The sequence below is a fragment of the Panulirus ornatus genome, chromosome 71 (assembly GCF_036320965.1).
Source record: "Panulirus ornatus isolate Po-2019 chromosome 71, ASM3632096v1, whole genome shotgun sequence".
In the NCBI taxonomy this organism is placed as follows: domain Eukaryota; kingdom Metazoa; phylum Arthropoda; class Malacostraca; order Decapoda; family Palinuridae; genus Panulirus; species Panulirus ornatus.
In genome coordinates, this window is record NC_092294.1 from 11,377,984 (window position 1) to 11,398,006 (window position 20,023).

At 41.7% G+C, this 20,023-nt stretch overlaps 1 protein-coding gene across 1 annotated transcript in view; it reads left to right on the top strand.

Moving 5' to 3' along the window:
* nAChRalpha2 (nicotinic acetylcholine receptor alpha2) overlaps nucleotides 1–13,325 on the top strand; it is a 372,700-nt gene extending 359,375 nt beyond the window's left edge. The window contains exons 4-9 of the mRNA XM_071660547.1: nucleotides 3,679–3,859; nucleotides 4,566–4,722; nucleotides 5,824–6,167; nucleotides 7,244–7,400; nucleotides 8,163–8,455; nucleotides 8,952–13,325. Of these exons, the coding sequence (XP_071516648.1) occupies nucleotides 3,679–3,859; nucleotides 4,566–4,722; nucleotides 5,824–6,167; nucleotides 7,244–7,400; nucleotides 8,163–8,455; nucleotides 8,952–9,146 (1,327 nt within the window). The 3' untranslated portion in view covers nucleotides 9,147–13,325. The remainder of the gene's footprint in view (nucleotides 1–3,678; nucleotides 3,860–4,565; nucleotides 4,723–5,823; nucleotides 6,168–7,243; nucleotides 7,401–8,162; nucleotides 8,456–8,951) is intronic.
* The last annotated feature ends 6,698 nt before the right edge of the window (nucleotides 13,326–20,023 follow it).

Consider the following 20,023-nt stretch of genomic DNA (forward strand, 5'->3'; position numbering starts at 1 on the left):
TCACATAGCTGCTAAGATAGAAGACTTCAGTTCCTCTTTCATGTTCGACGATTTACAAGGTGATCCGCTGTCCTCCCTGATCCCGTTCCTTGTGACGGATGGTAAAGGTTAGGTCTGGGTAGACGTGTCGTCATCTGAGTTTTATCTACTGTTGTTCTTGCTCTTCACTTGTCTTCCTTCCTACCTCCTTCTGTTACCTTCCTGGACATCCGGTTACCTTCTCCCTTCTTCATTATAATTAATCGTTATCATTATTATTGTTATCATCATTATCATTGTTATCATTATTATCATTATTACCATTATTCACCTCACTATATTGCTATATTTTTCTCCTGTTCCCCGGACGTAATTCCTCCGCAAGAAAGAATGACAAAGAGAGAGGAAGAGACATAAAGAGAATGAGACAATAGCTAAAAAGATAGAGACCAGATGACCCGACACAGAGACATCTGGTGGTCAGTTCTATCAGAATCCATCAGAACAACATGTCAGGTTCAGCAACGGAAACTGACGGACGAAAATGAAGGAACAAAAAATGTTCGCGCGAAATTTGGATGAAGCCTTCTGCAGGGTGGCTCAGGATTTGCCTCTGACGCCAGTCCAAGTTTACGCTCAATATCAATTTGCAACTGCACCGCAGCCTCTAACTTCTCCTGCTGGTACACGCCCACCACACCCAAAGCTATCCAACTTTTTTTCTTCTTTTTCCGGGGATGTTGGGGTGGGTGGAGGAGAGTGGCTGGGCTGAACTTTTTGTAGGGTTATGCGTCATTTCGGACGCCATGTTTCTTTATCAATAAGGATCATATTTCATCATAAGTCATGGATACATGTTTTTTATGACTTTCCCGGTCATATATCACTATCATCCTAAAAGGTCATGTTTCATCCCTGTGTATGGTCATGTTTCATCATCAGTGGATGTCATGTTTCACTCATCACTTTATGATCATGTTTCAGTATCTCTGAACATCATGTTTCTATCATCAGTCTAAGATTATGTTTCATTATCACTAGATGTAATGTGTCCACCATCAATCTAGGATCAAGTTTCATCACGCTGGAAACATGGGTCATCCCCACACTATGTGGCGTTTCACTGTTACTTCTGAGCAACACTTTGGGGGTCACGCTTCATCATCACACTGGAAAGGAGGAAGCAGAGGTGGAGGGAAGACGGGAGAGGAGGACGAAAGGGGGATGAGAGAGAGAGAGAGAGAGAGAGAGAGAGAGAGAGAGAGAGAGAGAGAGAGAGAGAGAGAGAGAGAGAGAGAGAGAGAGAGAGAGAGAGAGAGAGTATGGACAGCGCTCTATCCTGCTTCCTGAAAGCTGAACAGTTCCTGAAACTCCTTTTCTTCTGGTTTTCCTCGGCATTGAGCACTGCTCGCATATCTGGGGTGGCTCTCCTTTCACAACCTCCTTCAGCCATCCCTCTCCGTCTTCCGTGATGTTGCTTTCCTCCCTCCATTCCTCTAGTATCATTTCAGCCTCTGCTCTCGTGAGCTGTCTGCGTGTGTTCTGTCCACTTAGGTCTGGATCCGCGGCACGCGACTGGCTGCTGCTTCCTGTAGTTTTTGATGGAGATCGATCACAGGAGAATCGACCGTTGCGATGCCTCTTTCTTTTCTGGAACAGCGAACCTGTGGAGTCCTCCTTTCTCTATTGTCTCTCCCTCTTCCTATAACCTTAAAAGTCAGGTCTACAGCCACCTAAGAAGCTCAAACTAATTTCTAAAGACTTTTTCTCACATTCCTTATCTTTACTTTTCATGCGAGATGACCACGACTGGTGGCATGTGTTTGCCCACGCCATGTTGGCCAGTATGAAAGAAAAAAAGGAAGTCAGGAGGGAGGGAGGGAGGGAGAGGGAGTGAAAGGAAATATCTACGAGTACCAAACGAGGAGATTTTATCAAATATCAAGCATGGCGCGTAGCGCTCACCGCACAATAATAAAGAGATTACTTACAACTACTGACATACCACACACAGACACACACACACACACACACACACACACACACACACACACACATTAAGGTCCTCCATATATCCATAATTCATTAACCTTGTCACATTCCTCTTTTTCATATTCGCCCCTTGTTCATTTTTACCTCCCTGTTTTTCTCCCCGGCTCTTTCTCTCCCCTCCTATTTTCTTTCTTCATTGTCCATTCTCTGGCACCCTCCCCACACACCCCAATAATCTCAGAGAGTTTGACTTTATCAGCTCCTCTATTCACTCTCCTTCCTTCCTTTACTTTTCACAGTCTCTTTCTCATTGTTTAACTCATTTCGTTATTTTTCTCTGAACATTTTACGTACTTCCCTTTTCTTTCCTTAACACATTCATTGACTTTGTTATCCTCCCCCATTTGTCTGTCTGTCTGTCTCCTACGTAACACCTCAGGACATCCAATATCCTACTCAGGCAAGGTCGTGTTTGGTCGAATGTTTTCCTGAGCGATAACAGTAGATGTCTGGGTTCTGGGGAGATGCGCCCACAATACCATGAGTTTCTTTGGTCACTGATTTTATATGTACTATTCTGTTATACTCATATATATATATATATATATATATATATATATATATATATATATATATATATATATATATATATATATATATATATATATATATATATATATATATTGATTGTATATATCATGAAATAATCAAGTCATCACGAGAACAAACGAGGGATGTGATCCTCACACCAAAATGCGTCAGTTCCAATTTTTGTCATCATAAACGTAGCCTTCATCCCGGAGTATATTGCCCGCCCAACACACTTCAATTATTCATTGTGTACTCGATGCTGCATATATATGAAATATTCTGTGAAATATTCGCTACCAAATCACATATTTGCAACAGAACACGAGGGCTGCTCCAGCATCATTTATCTCTCATTGTCCTTCATGCTGGCATTGCAAGTGTCTAATAAAACAGGTTGAATCAAAATTTAATCTATTGTTTTTGTAACGATCCGGCCGAGTTAGGATATTGCACATCTGCCCGGTCGCCGGTGCCATGTGTGTAATGGGATAACACTGTTTTGGTCCTCCTAATGCCAAATCTGTAGTGGAATAGCATTGTTTTAGTTCTACTGACACGTGTGTAGTGGCATGTCATTGTTTCGACCCTCTTAGTGCCATGTGTGTAATGGGATGGCACTATACTGGTCATCCCATTGCCACAAAAGTAGTTGGAAAGCACTGTTTTCACCTCCCTATTGCCACATGTAGGATGAGATGCTGAGTCTCCATGTATAGCTTCATCATGCCCTGCCACTGTGGCAGGGATGTGCAGTGTGTTGTTACACATAAGTTTGTAGCTCACAGTATACTTGTATTTGTTCCACTTGTGATGTGTCACACTGGTAAGTTTAATGTCATCCTAGTGTGCGATGTTTTCTGTTGGGGAAAAGAAAGAAAGAAAGACAGATAGATAAACAGAAATATGTTCAGATAAGTAGTAAGATAGATAAAAAATAGACAGAACAGAGTTGATATACAGATAAGAGAGATAGATAGTTAGGTAGATAAACATAGCCGCAAAAAAGATCGACCATCACTACCTTTTAACCCCAGGATTCCCATCACCACTTGTGTGTGTGTGTGTGTGTGTGTGTGTGTGCTAGCCTAACACTCCCTCCCTCCCTCCCGCCGGCAGCGCTGATGGGGAGTACATCATCACTACCATGACCAAGGCTGTGTTGCACCACAACGGCCTCGTCACCTGGTCGCCTCCGGCCATCTTCAAGTCCTCCTGCGTCATTGACGTGAGGTATTTCCCCTTCGACCAGCAGTCCTGCTTCATGAAGTTTGGCTCCTGGACCTACGACGGTTACCAGGTGAGTCTAGCGTTTCAGGGTCCATACAACTTACTCTGTATTACCTGAGTTTCTGTTTAACTTGGTTCTCCGTCAGTGGCTGCTCGTGAGCGCCAGGAAGGTAAAGTTATGTTCTCGATAGGTTTTGTGGGCTACAGTTTCCCGAAGGAGAAATCCGGAGGAGGATATGATTCATTTCCTCAGGTAAAACTTGGAATAAATTTCCTAGATATCAAGTATGTCAGGTGAACTAATACTGAAGATAGCTTCAGCTTCTCTTGTGTGGAATACAGCTATATTAACTAATAGCTGTATTTTCATAATTAAACTTCAAATTTTACGATTCTCCTCGGTATTAAGGATGCTATACAAACATGATTTGCGGTACGAAGAACATGGAACTATACGCCTCGTCTGATGAGTTGCAGAGAGGAGGCTCGAGCTATGTTGTTTGTGTTAGTAACTGATCATTAAGAGAGGAGGAAGGTAGAGGCGTTTCCTGGTGCGTAAATGAACAGGTATTTGTTTAGTTCTCGAAGGCACCGGTGAGGAGGTTGTTTGACGCTACGTAATGTGTTCCTTATTAGGAGAGGGCACGATTACTGTCAGGAAAAAGCATTATGTAAGGGAAGATAACTCAGTTGTGTATGTGTGTACATATATTACCTGAGTTTCCTGAGTGTGTGTGTGGGTGTTTGTGCGTGATCAACACGTTCTCTTCCTGCAGATTGATCTAAAGCACTTGGACCAGCTGGATGGCAAAGACAGAGTTGATGTTGGCATCGACTTGGGCGAATACTACCCTTCCGTCGAGTGGGACATCATGGGGGTACCAGCAGAAAGGAACGAGAAGTTTTACCCCTGCTGCGTGGAACCCTACCCTGGTGAGCAGAGGGGTGATGGAGGAGGGGTATGAGAGACAATAAGAACATGGGAGTGGGAGGCGGAGAAAGAGAGATTGTCATAATTAGAGAGACTTAGGGAAAGGAGAGATAGGTAGTATGATGGTTTGAGATGGAGTTTGATAACAAACCAGTAATTAAAGCATTGGCTAGTGAGGCCCATCTTAAGACAAATCACTGACCTCACCACCTCACAACCTCTCATAATGGCGACGTACACAGCTTAGCCAGACAGTGGTTGCAGGAGGTTGCTAACTGCATCCTTGTGTATCACAGCTGAATATTTGGTCAACACTGAGCGAGGACCACCACCCAGGTGCTGGAGGCCATGTTAGACGTGTTCTAGTACGGTACAGAGGAGAAGGAATGGGGAAGGGAATGGAGGAGGAAGGGTCATGGGAAGGAAGGGACGTATGAGAGGCCTTATTCCACCTTACCCCAGAACCTGAACTCCTTTACCTTGCTCCCCAATTTTCTTTCCTTCGTGTTTTTCATTTCTTACCTCCAGTCGACCCTCACCACACTTACACTCTTCATTACCTCCTACCTCTCACTTTACATACCTCTTACGCCTCGTCAGCCTCTCCCCATCAGGGAGAAAATGGTAAAATAGTGGAGTGACTGTCTGGGGATGTCCAGCAGTGACCACAGGATCATCCTGAATGTTTTATTATCAACACCCAGGTACGCCATGATGTCTAGGTAAGTCTACCTGCCTGTCTGTCCCTCTGACTATTTCCCCGTCTTCCATTCTATCTTTTCTGTCTGTGTACATATAGAGGAAACATGAAATATTTCCATCTAACACAATGAATCACGATAGACGAAGCCGGACATTGGATCTTGGTGAATAAACGTCTAATATTCTCCAGTAGATTCACTGTTCCGGGTGTAGTAGTAGGAATATCAGCAATATTTACCTTCTGTCGCTGTTATGCATCATACCAAGAAAGGCCAACGTCAGTGATGCATTATATTAGTACGTTTATTTACTCGCATCTCTTTGTATGATCATTCTGCGTATTTAGCGCGGTTCGTCCTTCCTGCTATAACCCCTTGTTTCCCCTGCTCTTCCGCCGGCAGATATCTACTTCAACATCACACTTCGACGGAGGACGCTTTTCTACACGGTGAACCTCATCATCCCTTGCGTCAGTCTGGAGTACCTGTCCGTGCTGGTGTTCTACCTCCCTGCTTACTCCGGGGAGAAGGTGGCCCTCTGCATCAGCATCCTCCTGTCGCAGACCATGTTCTTCCTGCTCATCTCCGAGATCATGCCCTCCACCTCCCTCGCCATGCCCCTTCTGGGCAAGTATCTTCTCTTCACCATGGTGCTGGTCGGCCTTAGCGTCATCGTCACCATCATCGTCCTCAACATTCACTATCGTAAACCATCCACGCATCGTCTGGCTCCCTGGGTCAGAAAGGTCAGTCTAAGTGGTGTAAATGATTCAGAAGAGTCAGTCAAACTGTGTATTTAAGTTGGTAAAACAGACAGTGGATGTTTCTATGTTCCATGATGTAGAAACAAAACCGTCGTTTTAAAGAAATCGTTTAAAATGGCGAGAATTGAAAAGGAAAAAAAGCTTCTCCAGTTACGTTGAAAAACAATATTAGCCTCACGGGCATAACTGATGAGGGTTATATAAGAATGTATTCCATAATCTTTGTAGAAAGAGTAGGATTAAGTGGATCCTGTACTGGGCATCTCTGATGATTTCTTGACTCATGCGATTTTAGGTCTTTTATCTATTATCAGATCCATCTCTGGTACTATCTTCAAAGAAACATTCCTATCACACTGACTGATATCATAGATGTTTCCTAGGATAATCGAAATATCAGTTAAAAAGAAAGATTTCTTTTACTAAAGGGAAATTCTACTTGTATCATCCATCTCTCTGCTCCTCCCTACGCTGGAAGAATATATAACATGTCGAGACAAATCTTAAAAGCAAGCATGAGAGTAAACACTGACATGCGCTGCATGAATCATGAGTAACATCTGATGACTTTCAAAGTTATGTACACAGAGAGATTCTTCTTTTACCACCACTTGCTTCATGATCTTGGATTTGTAAAAGATGAATGAAAGTGCAATAAAGCTGATCGTAAGGAATATATTCTTCGTGTATGAAATACATAAAAATGCTTTGTAGTTATTCTTTTTGTTTAGATCATCACCAGAGCCTCTCTTTCATAGTAATGCGAATGCATCGTTGCTTTAAGCTGAGACATTCTACTGTGTTATGGACGGATATCTGAAGACAGGGTTGAATCCCCTCCCCGCTACACGTCCCCTTATGTCACTTCAGTTTCACCACTTTTCATCCATTTCCAATTACTTCTGTCTTAATCTTTACCTGTCTTTTCACTCATTTATTCTTACGGATCACAGCCGAACTATCATTCCCCTTACGTGTAGCACTTTCCCCGTCCTTTGTCTCTCGCAGTTTCCTTCTTGTGTCTTCTGACTCCAACAAGCTTGTTCTCTGGTCTACAGGTGTTTATCGACATGTTGCCGCTGCTGCTCCTCATGCGGGTGCCCAAGAAGGAGGCCAAGCCCAACATGCAGGAGATGTCGGGTGGAAGACCTCGGGAAAACGGCAGCGGTGCCAAACTCAGGGAACGCTTCAGGGATCGACAACAGCAGATCCCAGGTGGGTCTACCACCTGTTCTTAGATGGGTCTCTGAGGTGTGCCTTTGTGGGGGTTCTCGAGATGTTGATAGTTGGTTTTTGAGATGTGAGTAAGTAGATCTTTAGATGTGATTATGTAGTTCTTTGAAGCATGTTTTGATGAGTTCCAGGTTGTGATCAGTTAGGTTCACAGTGATCCTCTGTGTGCTGGTGGACCATGTGAAACTGTGGTAAGTAAATGGTAAACTGAGACGATAAAATCTGGTTCAGGATATCGTATGGTTGCGTCATGTGACAAAAATAATATTTTTCAAAATCAGACAAGTAATGATGTTATTACCAGGTCAATATCAGACACCAAAACAGTCTCCAGTCAGTCAAAAAATTCTTATCTCGGTAACTTTGCTGATGTTATGACGATATGGAGTTTCTTATTAGGTTTTCTCTGGTAAAAGCTTCTCGGATGTGCATTAAAGAAAATCCCGAGTATGAGGAAAAGGCAATAAATATAACTACATATTCGTGGTTGATTTTATCGTATTATATTTTTCTATGCTGCAAAAACTTGACGCACCGGTAACTGAATTCTGATAATATTAGACTTTTTCTTACTAAAAATCACGAATTCGACGAAAAAACAAAAACGTGTATTATACTGGAATATCTCTGCCGAACCAGGATATAACACAGAAACACGAGAGAGGAAGGAAAGTGGGCAGAAATCTAGGTGGACAAACAGATGTCCAGACAAATAGTAATTCAACCTTTTTCTGTGTCCTTCAGGATCCTCATACAACGGGCTCCGTCCACCTGGTGGGGGTTGCTTGGGTGGTCTGGGGGCTGGGGGACTACGCATGGGGTCGGGCGGTGCCAGCGGGGGCGTGGACGAGGACGGGCTGGCCGGTGCACCGGGGGTGTCTGGGGGCAATATATTTGAGGCGCCTTATGGGGACCTGCCAGAATGTTTCCACATCTCCCCCGAGGCTCAGGCCCATTACCCCGTCGAGATCCAGAGGGCCATCTACAACGTCAAGTTCATCCACTACCACCAAAAGCAGCAAGACAAGTTCGACGAGGTATGTGACTTTAAACTTAAACTGGGCGCTCTGTGGACGAGTGGCCAGAGCTCTTAGGTCTTAATCTTGAGGTTCACGGATCGAATTGGGCTCACGCTCTCCTCACCCAGCCGGTCCCACCTCAGAATAGTACGTGCCACAAGCAGAGGACTATATTGTTGTATCATTAAGCCTCACTTATAAGTTTGAAGTAAGAGAGACATATCACCAGTTCCCTGGAACCACAATAGTTTAAGCTAAAGTTCTCGTTTTGTTTGCTAGGTGACTGGATTTTCATTATCACTTTGAAAGTAAAGTGAACTGCTCCCCTACCCGTCTACCAATCCTATCCCCCTCCTTTTCCCCTCCCTTCTTCTTTCTCTTTCTTTCCTTTTTCCTTCCTCGCCATTCACTTCCCGTCCCCCTCTCCTGAGCTTTCCCTGTCCTACTTTCGCTTCATCTCCTCCACACATCTCTCCCTCCCTCCCTTCCTGACGCGGTTTCTCTTCCTTATCAGGAGGACGATGACTGGGCGTTCGTGGCGATGGTGCTGGACCGTCTGTTGCTGTGGGTGTTTGGCGTGACCTCTGTGCTCGGCACCATCATCATCTTCTTCGAGTCGCCGTTCCTCTACGACTCCACCGCCCCGATAGACATATTCTTCAGCAAGGTGGCCCAGACCCAGCTACAGCAAGAGGTCTTGGACTTCTAAGAAGACGAGAAACTAGCGAAACATTACGTGTGCGCTCGTCTGATGTGTCCTCTTGTTAAACGGTTTGTCACAGCCACGAGCTGGATATCTCATAAAGAAAGAAGAAACTAGTGGAACATTGCGTGTGCTTGTATGTGATGTGTCTCACTGTACTTTCGTATCCGCGCAGGTGTTATACCTAGAATTATCGCTCAATGACCCAGTGTAAATCGTAAGGAGAGACAAGTTACTTCAAGGGGAAGTGACCAGCTAAGTACAGCGTTATTGTTACTTGATCATCCCACAACGTTACGGGGCGACGCTCATGTAGTTTTATATTTTTAGATTATCTGTTGTTGTAGGCGAGGACGAACTTTACTTAGTGGGCGTGTCTCCCTAATATATATATATATATATATATATATATATATATATATATATATATATATATATATATATATATATATATACTTAAATCCAGGTCAGATGCAATGAATATCTGTAACTTCCTAAATTCATGATTAGATCAAAGATCATCAACAGAGACAAATCAACTAGACAGCACCTGATCCTCTGCCGACAAAGGCTTGCCCACAAGGGCTTCCAGCAGGTGTTTCCACAGGTGTCACTACCAGCCAGGCATCCGGTTCCATGACGTTCAAGAGAAGCACCGCCTGGCAGCTCGGTCCAGACCCTAAACTGTCGTTCGAGTATCAACAAGCATAAGCCAATAGCAACATGAGTGTCCTTTGTTTGCTGCTGGTCAGTGTTTGGGTCGTGGTGGTCAGAGTCAAGCTTCTCCATTCACGACCTTCAGTGCCAGATAGTGTATGTCACTGCCGGGGATGGCAGCAGTGCCAGGCTGTGCTCATTAGTGCCGGATGGCAGAAGTCACACATTCTTGGTACTTTTCCTATGTTGAGGTAAGGGTGTGGTGAGTGTATTGTGGTGTGAGGAGTGTTTGTCAGACTGTGGTGTGGGTGGTGAGCATGTTCGGGTTAGTGTGAGTGTGATCAGTTTGGAAGGATGTGGTGCGCCTGTGGGATGTGTGTACTGAGTGTACAGAGAATGTTCTTGTGTAGTGTGTAAGTGTTTGCGTTTGGTCAGTATGTTTCGGTGGGGTGTGTGGGCGTGGCGAGGGTGCGGGGAATATGATGTAGGTGTGATATGGGCGTGGCGAGGGTGCGGGGAATATGATGTAGGTGTGATGTGGGCGTGGGATCACGTTTGAGCGTGGTAGTGACGCTCGGAGGGCATGGTGGGGGTATAAGGATTTATCGTTAGGGTGGGGCAGCGTCGAGGGTGTGAAGGTGGTCATACAAGTCTGCTGGTGTATGTTGATGGTGCGGGCAGCGTCGTTACGAGAATAGTGTGTAGGATGTGATGTTAGTGTGTAGGATGTGATGTTAGTATGTGTAGGATGTGATGTTAGTGTGTAGGATGTGATGTTAGTGTGTTGGATGTGACTCTCGGCTGAGTGTGCGTCGGGGTATACAGTGGGTGCGGGAAGAATGCGATGAAGACATAGGTCATGTTCCGGAGTCTGGGGTCTGGTAGGTGACCTTGTGGAGTGGTGCTTGTTAATCGCCTTCTGAGGTCGCCCCCCCCCCCCACTTCCATCCCCTCCCACCTAGATGCTAACTATTCAACTACTAATTATGTATTTGTTTGAGTATTTAACACACCATGAATGATTTCAACACTTGCCAGACAGTATGTGTCTCGCTCCTGGATTGTTGTTGAGACAATAATGATTTTTTTTTTTCTCGTTGAATATTTGTTATGGATAAATTAGCAGCCACTGAAGTTCTTCTTTTATACAGCTTCAGAGGTGGTAGTTTAACCAGGATCTGGGTGTCCCACACCCACTGTATATACATAGAAAACTTGCTAAACGTGAGCATAAACTGTGAAGTGTACAGAGCACAGGTATAAGACAGCTAACAGAGGGCTTAACTAACCAGGTTCAGGTTTCAGGGTTTTAAAATCTAACATATTTTTGTTTTTGATTTGTAAGGATTTCATTTCTTTATGGTATTGTTACCAGGGAGATTTCCGTGAGCATGTCAACAAAACTGGTTCATGGACGAGGTAAAAGTACACTTGTAGTGACATTAATGCGATGTCAACAACCTATAGTCTACAACCTTTATTCATGTTGTTTATGTGTTATGTGACATGTTGTTATGAGCAGATTGTTTGTTGTGGAGTTATAGATTTATTCGCCCTTGTCTAAAAATCAAAATATGCCATCTAGAACAAGAACAACAGACAAACTACCAATACCTTTGTGTCTGCTGTGAAATTGAAGCAAATGACTTTTGACTGGTCAGCGATGACTTCAGTCAGTAATGGATTTGAGGCTGTGCATGTGTGTGTGTGTGTGTGTGTGTGTGTGTGTGTGTGTGTGTGTGTGAGTGTGTGTGTGTGTGTGTGTGTGTGTGTGTGTGTGTGTGCGTGTGTGTGTGTGTGTGAACTTGCAATAAACAGTGCAATAATAGTCGATGAAATACGTTTCATTTGTAAAGTTAAATCATGTTCAAATTATTGATCAAATTGCTAGTTGTTAACTCCGGGTTTAGCTCTGAAAATCAAAAACCAGCAAGAACAGTGAAAGAGAAGGGGGTTTTATCATTCATGTATATAACTTTATTCATCATACGACTTCAAAGGTTGATATGGTTATTGATAAATCTACTTTTAACTTTCTGAAGGTATTATTGTAAATGGCTTTATGAGTGGTTGATTTCTACGACATCCTTCGCTCCAGACTCTGATCATATCACCACCTCTGTTCTTATAAGCTTTGATCGCTGGATATCTCCAGCATCTGATGATGTTATACCAGACACGTAGTATGGCCAACCCTCGACGTACCAGAATTTGAACAATTGTCACAGACATACTTTCCTCTTCTCCTGGTCAAACTCTGATAACATTTTGTCTTCATCAGTTGCTTCCTGCATGTGGGAGACTTCCTATAGTTATGTTTTATCCACGTTTCCCAGAGCCATAGCCCACGACTGAGTGTAGAGACGTTGAGGAAAACAGGAGTAAACAATATGTTGCTTTATGTTGCTGCTAAATAACCTTAAGTTTGAAGTTCCTGGTGATGTGTTGGGGTCAAACCGTCAAGGAAAAGTGCGAGTGTTGACAAAAGGTTCCATTTTATTCAATAATTTCATTCATTCTTAATAAGTCGTAGATAGAGGGACCTGACCTGATATCTGGAGGCTTTGTAGTGTTGTGCAGGGAAGCGTATGACATCCACCTTGTGTGAGGAACGTTGCAACATTTTCGTTATTCGGGGGACGCTGCAGCGTTTGCACCTTACGAAGAACAGGGTAACATTTTTATTGTGTAAGGAGCATCGCAGCGTTATGCAACATGCAACGAACGGCGCAAAAATTGCAAGTAAAATTTGGATAACAGATCGTAATCAGCACCTCACATGTACTTCCACCAACGTTAAACAACTATTCTGTTCACTCATTTCTGAGGTCAGATTCGTTATTGACCGTTAATATAGGTTATTTCGCAATCTGAAATAGGTGAAATGTATTTGAGTGAAGTTTTGATTAAATGCTCTAGTGTTTCATGTCAAGATTGATACGTAACTTTTCAACTCTGTACAAAAATATTTATGTATATGTGTGTGTGTGTGTGTGTGTGTGTGTGTGTGTGTGTGTGTGTGTGTGTGTGTGTGTTTTTGTGTCTGTGTGTGTGTGTGTGTGTGTGTGTACACACGTTTGCTTATCTGTTTATCGATCACTTGTTTACGTTGTGCCTGGTGACACAGTCACACAGTCTCTCGGGCATCTCGTCTTGCTGACCGGTGTTTACATTTACAAACTCGACAAAATTTTTAGCATTATTCATAGTTGTTATGAGAGGAAGTGTCGAGCAGGGATAATAATGGTATGCCAACTGTGTGTCTTGTCGAGCAGGTGCTCTGGCGTGCCAAGTATGTGTAGTGTCGAGGAGGAACTCCAATGTGCCAGTTGAGTATCGTGTCGAGCAGGGACTATCGTGTGCCAACTGTGTTTATTGGCTCCTGAAAACTTAGTTTGATGACTTGAATGACAATGCATGACTGTTTGTCTGTATGTATGTTTGCTTGTGTGTGTGTGTGTGTGTGTGTGTGTGTGTGTCTGTGTGTCTGTGTGTGTGTGTGTGTGTGTGTTTGTCTGTGTGTGTCTGTGTTATAAAACAACCATGTAAAGTGGTAGATAATGGGATTATCTGATAATTATTCAATCGGCAGAGAGTGTGCTTGTTAATTCTCCCTGTCACAGAGTTCATTGTCTGAATGTCAGGTGTGCGTTAGAGACACTCCTTGTGTGCCACAGTTTTCACTAAGTGTCGCCTGTGTAACTATGCCATAGCTCTGAATCGGACTCAGCTTGTACCTCCTCATCTGATGGGTGTAGGTAACTTGTTTAATCACTTTGCTTTTCAACGTGAAGGCGTAGTAACCAGGATGTAGGGTGTTGCAGAATTTTTTTTGTTTGTTTTTTAGGAAACTAGTTATGAGGCTACAGTTGAACGCCATATATGACAATATAGATGCTCAAGTATTTTTGTAATGTAGAGGGAATAATGGCCATGCTGCGCTCTCTTACCCAAGATCAGCAATATTTGATTTCTTCTCCAGAGGCCAAGTTCGTGTTTTGATATATACATACATATATACTGAAGTATGTTTTGTAGTGCTTGGGGGTATTATACTGCTATTTCGTACGAAGATTAGGTCATCGTCTTGCTTATTACTAGTCAAAGTCTCAGTCTTATAAGACTTAGAACTAAAGACTGTGTTTATGGAGAGGAAATCCTTGACCAGAGGGATGGGTTATATGCTGCTCGATGGCGTCACATGACCGATTGAGCTGAACCAATGAGCAGCGTTCTGTGACTCCACAGAACCGATCAAGCTAAGCCAATCAACAGCCTACTTTTTTTTCATCTACCTGAAGCTCTTTATTGGCTTCCCGAGATAAACACTGACATTGCTGTCACATGAGGCTCAGCATGTCACGATACACGTAGTACGAGGAATACAAAGGGATACAAAGGTATTAAAACAGTAATAGACCATTGGGTCTTTTCGAAGGGGTTTGTGATAATGGAAGACATCAAGAAGTGTTGACACCTCAGGGTTCCAGTACTATTCCAGTATTAATGTCGGCGCAGGATTTTCTCAGCCATAAACTCCGGGTTAGTTTATGATAGTCGAAGTCTTATTAGCAGTGGGTTTAAGCACTATACATCCCCCAACACTTGCAGCTGAACGCCCTGTGCTCAAAGTGTTCGTGTGAGATTCAACGTCAGAATATGACTCTGTCTTCCCCTCATTATAGATTCTTGTGCTGTCAGTTGATTCCTACTGTCAATAATCGGCTTAGATCTCTGTCAGCGTTGTGACAATCGTGATCTCCATCAGTCTAATGGATGGTGTACCTCTTGGGCAAGACGATAAGGTCATTGAGCAGGGCGGTACGAATCTTGAGTATGATGGGCTGGGTCAACGGTCAGACCATTATACTAGAGGCCGTATATGGTCATGCTCAAGGTCATAACATTGTACTCAAGGGTTTAAGAGGTCAGGGTCAAAGATATCCCTTCAGCCTTTATGATGCCTCCTTAAAAAGACAATTCCTCAGACTTAACTCTCAAAATCCACGACGATTGCTGTTGTTATATTGTGAGCAATATATACACAATTTCAAATATCTACATGACTCTAATCTGGTCACAGTTACATTAATAGAAGTAAAACTTTTGATATAAGATGATCCAGAGGTACATGGCGGAAGTGTGAAATTGATCTGAATAATCCATATGGCTTTTGGATGATATATTGCAAGGAGATATGTGCAGCTATTTGTGTCATTTACATGAATTTTAAGGTTCGTTGATTCTTATATCGCGAGGACGATATGCGACCTACATCATTGCCATAACTTTGATGGAGATGCCATTGATATATTGCGCAAAATAGAATATAGAATCTAACTACATAACTCTCATGTTCAACCTGTTGGCCAGTGTAAGAAAAAGCGACTCACTGACTCAGCTTTGATGATGGGTCGACTCTTTCTCTTGTTTGCATCATTTTGGTGTTGACGTCACACGTACCGAAGTTGTTTTCTCCGTTGTTAGAATAATGTGACAAGTGGCGGAGGCTGGACCCCTCAGATGTGGTGCCAGGAGACTTGTGTAACCATGAACAACTTTTGGGGAATAAAAACTGACCCACCCCAGTATGTCTAGTGTTGAGGTGCCAAGTCAGAGGGAAGGTTGAAGTGATTCTCCGTAGCAATGAGACTTCCTGAAGCCTTGTTCTCTTCTGACGTTTGGAAAGTTTACATCTATATTCATTGATTTATTACTTCAGTTTCGTAATGGTGATCGAAGCAGTGTCTTTGTCGAGAGACTCGAGCTCTGATTCTTTCGCAACAGTTTCAGGTGATAGCAGGATCTGAGTGATTGAAAGGTTCTCCCTCATTCTAATTCAAGGTTTTCAACGTTATGGTTGGTTGGTGAGGTTAATAGGTTCCTGTGCAGTGTCTTTCAGTCGTCTTAACCGAACTCAGTAGCTGAACCATTACATTGAACCCTTCCTCATGCGGTCGAACCCTCGAATCCAAGCTTCTGAACCCACTCGTTCTTCCAAACATCCCAGTCTTCCTCTCCCTGGAAGAAAGTAAACATGGCTTTCTCATTTCGGCTCACGCCACATAGTTTTCGACCGCCCCTCACAAGGTCTTCCCTCATAAGTGAAAACCGCGTATGTTGGCTCCCATCTGAGTGGGTTGCCTCCCTGTTGCTCCGACCCACTAGAGTAGATACAGCCCCCCCCCCCCCCTCATACCTTTCCCACCCCCAATCCATAGGAGAGTGTAGGCTGTCTGCCATCTTGTTATACATGCCGGTAGTGCTCTTTACAGCCACTTTGAACTGTTGTCTAGATTTTAATGTAATAAAAAGTTTTGTATCACAGGAAAAACTTTTATTTCCTACCTTTACTAAATGCAAAGACAAATCACAATATTTCTGTCGGTATCATAATGAATGCCTGAGGTCTACGTTCCTCTTGCTCCTTCTCCTCTTCTCTCTTTTCCCCCATTTCTGTCTTCCATCCTTCTTCCCATTCTTTCTTCATCTCTTTTCTCTGGGAAATTTCTCGATATGCCTTGTAACTTGAGTATAAACATCTAATATGCGTTATACTAAGCATAATTAAACTGTTAAAGCAGATATGCATTTCACTAGGAAAGAAGTTTACTTTTCTGTTTTTAATATTTGAATTAGAACACTAATAGTCAAACTTTAAAAAAAACATTCTAAGAACTATAAGATGTTGAAAAAATTATACAGAACACCAACAAGAAGAAAAGACACATAAGAAAGTGTGATTTTTTATGTTTTTTTTTCATATATGTGCAATAACTTCTTGTGCGTAAACATATATATACCAAACATGGGCGGTGGGCTGGGGTGAACACTTTCGACGGATCTAAGATGATACAGTAAATCATAAGAGAAGTCTGGTTGCTACTCTGGCTCTTCTGGGTGACGTAACCGGTGGGCGGTACTCTGACACAGGACTATCGACCATCAAACTCCGCCCACTGATGATGTCAAAGTGGAAAGCTAGTAAAGCAGTCCACTCATGATTTACTGTCCCACCTGAGATCCACCAGCCTCGCCTTCTTTACGACACACGACTCACAAAATTACTCTTGGAGTTTATGTTTACAAATGACGACAGAATTTTCTATATGTTACCAGGAACATTTTATGAAGCAGAAGCCATTAAAGATATATGAAAGAAAATTTGATATCCAATATCACACTGGGATTACCATACGTAATCTTGGTCATCTTACATGCACCATACGCCAATACTCCTTGTTATCGAATCTCTCGGAGGGAAGGAAGGATATTGTTTTGTACTATTCATTCTGTCTCATTGCAGCACAAGACATCGGCCAAACAAAGTTGAGCACAACGTTAAGAGACCAATATTATTATGTATTTCTCAAGTTCCCAGATAATCTCAATGAACTGAAAGTCAATAAACAGTTGCAATTACATACCATTTAGTGCATTATTTCGATAACATCGATATATCATTCCAATACCATGAGCATACCATTCGTATACCATTCTTTTCAAGATATACACAAGAAATAAAAATGAGAATGCAAGCATGCATGAATGCAATCACCCGACCTGGACAGGCCTTTAATTACGCAAAACCAAAATAAAAAGATCCACTACATCCCTCACAAACCACGTCTGTTAGACTTACCAACACGCTACAACATATGACCAAGTTTCTTTACTAGGTTTTAGCATTAAACCGATTATAGCAACAACTTACTAAATAAAATCCTTTCATTGTACTAATAATTTCCCTAAACAATGCGATTTCAAGTTAAGGAAGGTGTAGGTGTACGTATTTATTATCTTTGAATGTTAGATTTCCTAAGAGCGTTAGACAGCCCTTTCAATCTTATCGTTTTCTCTCATACAATATAACACTTGATAAGTAGCGACACTTCCCTTAGATTTCTAGAGTACGTTGTGTCATAAGCATCAGCGAAGTAGTTAGCAGGGAATAGTATATTCTAACTTACTCTACACAAACAGATGACAACGTAAATCATAAGGCAAATTCCAGGGCGGTGGGCTGGGACGAGTGCTTTTGGCGGATCTGGGATGAAACAGTAAATCATAAGAGAGGGTTGCTGAGCTGAGTCTGCTGGGTGACGTCACTGGTGGGCGTCGCTCTGAAACAACACTAACGACCGTCAACGGCGTGACGTCTGGTGTCTAGACTCCTCCCCCTCGTGTCGTCACCTTGGAAGCAATGCCAGCACAGCAACCCTCTCTTATGATTTCCTGTTTCAAGCCAGATCCGCCGAAAGCGCTCGCTCCAGCCAAAACACCAGAAATTTGCCTTATGATTTCCATGTTGTCTTCTGTTTGTGTGGAACATAACAGAATATACTATGACTAATACTTTTTATGAAATAAAAACAATTCAACACGAATGAAATTAGAAAAATAAAGAGATTTCTGCTTCTCTAACATAAACTTTTCCTTACGTTAATGGAGTATATGATATGGTGACCAATAAAATACTGACATAACCATACGTAATCCTGGTCATCTCCGGACATGCACCATACACCAACAGTCCTCCTTATCGAGTCTATCGCAGGAAAGTGATATTTTTTCTGCTTACTTCCTTCATGTTACTTCTGTCAAAAATGCATAATTTCAACATTTTTTTTCAAATCTTAATGTTAATCTTATTAAAGCAAAAACTAACGAGATAGAGCCATTTACATACCCTTCCTATGTTGCATCCCACAATAATTTGGCGTTAAAAATAGCGATCTCATATTCATGTAGGCATAGAAGTGCATAAATGTCTTAATATTGCCTTTGATTTCCTTATGATTATATATATATATATATATATATATATATATATATATATATATATATATATATATATATATATATATATATATATATATATATATATATATATATATATATATATATATAACATAGAATACGTACCTGATCATCCTATATAAATATTCTATGAAGGTCACAACTCTAACATCAACGTGGACAGCCTGACATAAAAAAATGGTATACCAAATAGCACTAGTTCTTTTAATAATCATTAATGCTCAACAGTTTCTTTATGTCTCTACATATATACCTGACAAGGCAAAGCATTTATGTTGTACTCAAAAAAAAACATACGTCAAGCCTGTGTATCATAAGGCAAAAACCCTGAGCAGCGGGGCTTGGGCGAGCAATTTTGTGGATATGGGTTGGAACAGGAAATCATAAGCATAGGTTGCTGCGTTGAGTCTCCCGGGTGTCGTCACGGCGTGACGTCTGGTGTTTAGACTCCTCCCACTCGTGACGTCACCATGCATAGAAGGCCAGCACAGCAACCCTCTCTTATGATGTACTGTTTCAAGCCAGATCCGCTGAAAGCGCTCATCCCAGCCCAAACACCAGAAATTTGCCTTATGATTTCCATGTTGTCGTTTGTTTGTGTGGAACATAACAGAATATACTATGAATAGAACTTTTTATGAAATAAAAGCAATTTAACACGAATGAAATTAGAAAAATAAACAGATTTTTGCTTTTCTAAAATGAACATTTCCTTACGTTAATGGAGTATATGATATGGTGACCAATATCACACTGACATAACCATACGTAATCCTGGATTATCTCCTGACATGCACCATACACCAACACTCATTATCGAGTCTGTCGGAGGAAATTGTATTTTTTTCTGCTTACTTCCTTCATGTTACTTCTTTTCAAAATGAATGATTTCGACATTATTCTTCAAATTTCATCGTTAATATCATTAAAGCAATAGCTAACGAGACAGAGCCATTTACATTCCGTTTATCTTCCTATGTTGCATCCCATAACAATTTGGGGTTAAAAAAGAATAGCGAACTCATATTCATTTAGGTATAGAAGTGCATAAACGCCTTAATATTGCCTTTTATTTCCTTATGATTTCTTTCATACAACACAATATTGGAATATAAGAAATCTATCATTAAGTTACATGTATTTTGATTTATGATATATATTGGGTAAGTCATGTATAGTCCTTTTATGTCCAATATACATATATATATATATATATATATATATATATATATATATATATATATATATATATATATATATATATATATATATATATATATATATAATATAAAAGTCGTACCTCATCATCCTATATAGATATTCTATGATCACAACTCTAACATCAACGTGAAGAGCGTGACAGAAAAAAATAGAATATTAAATAACACATGTTTTTATATAGTCTT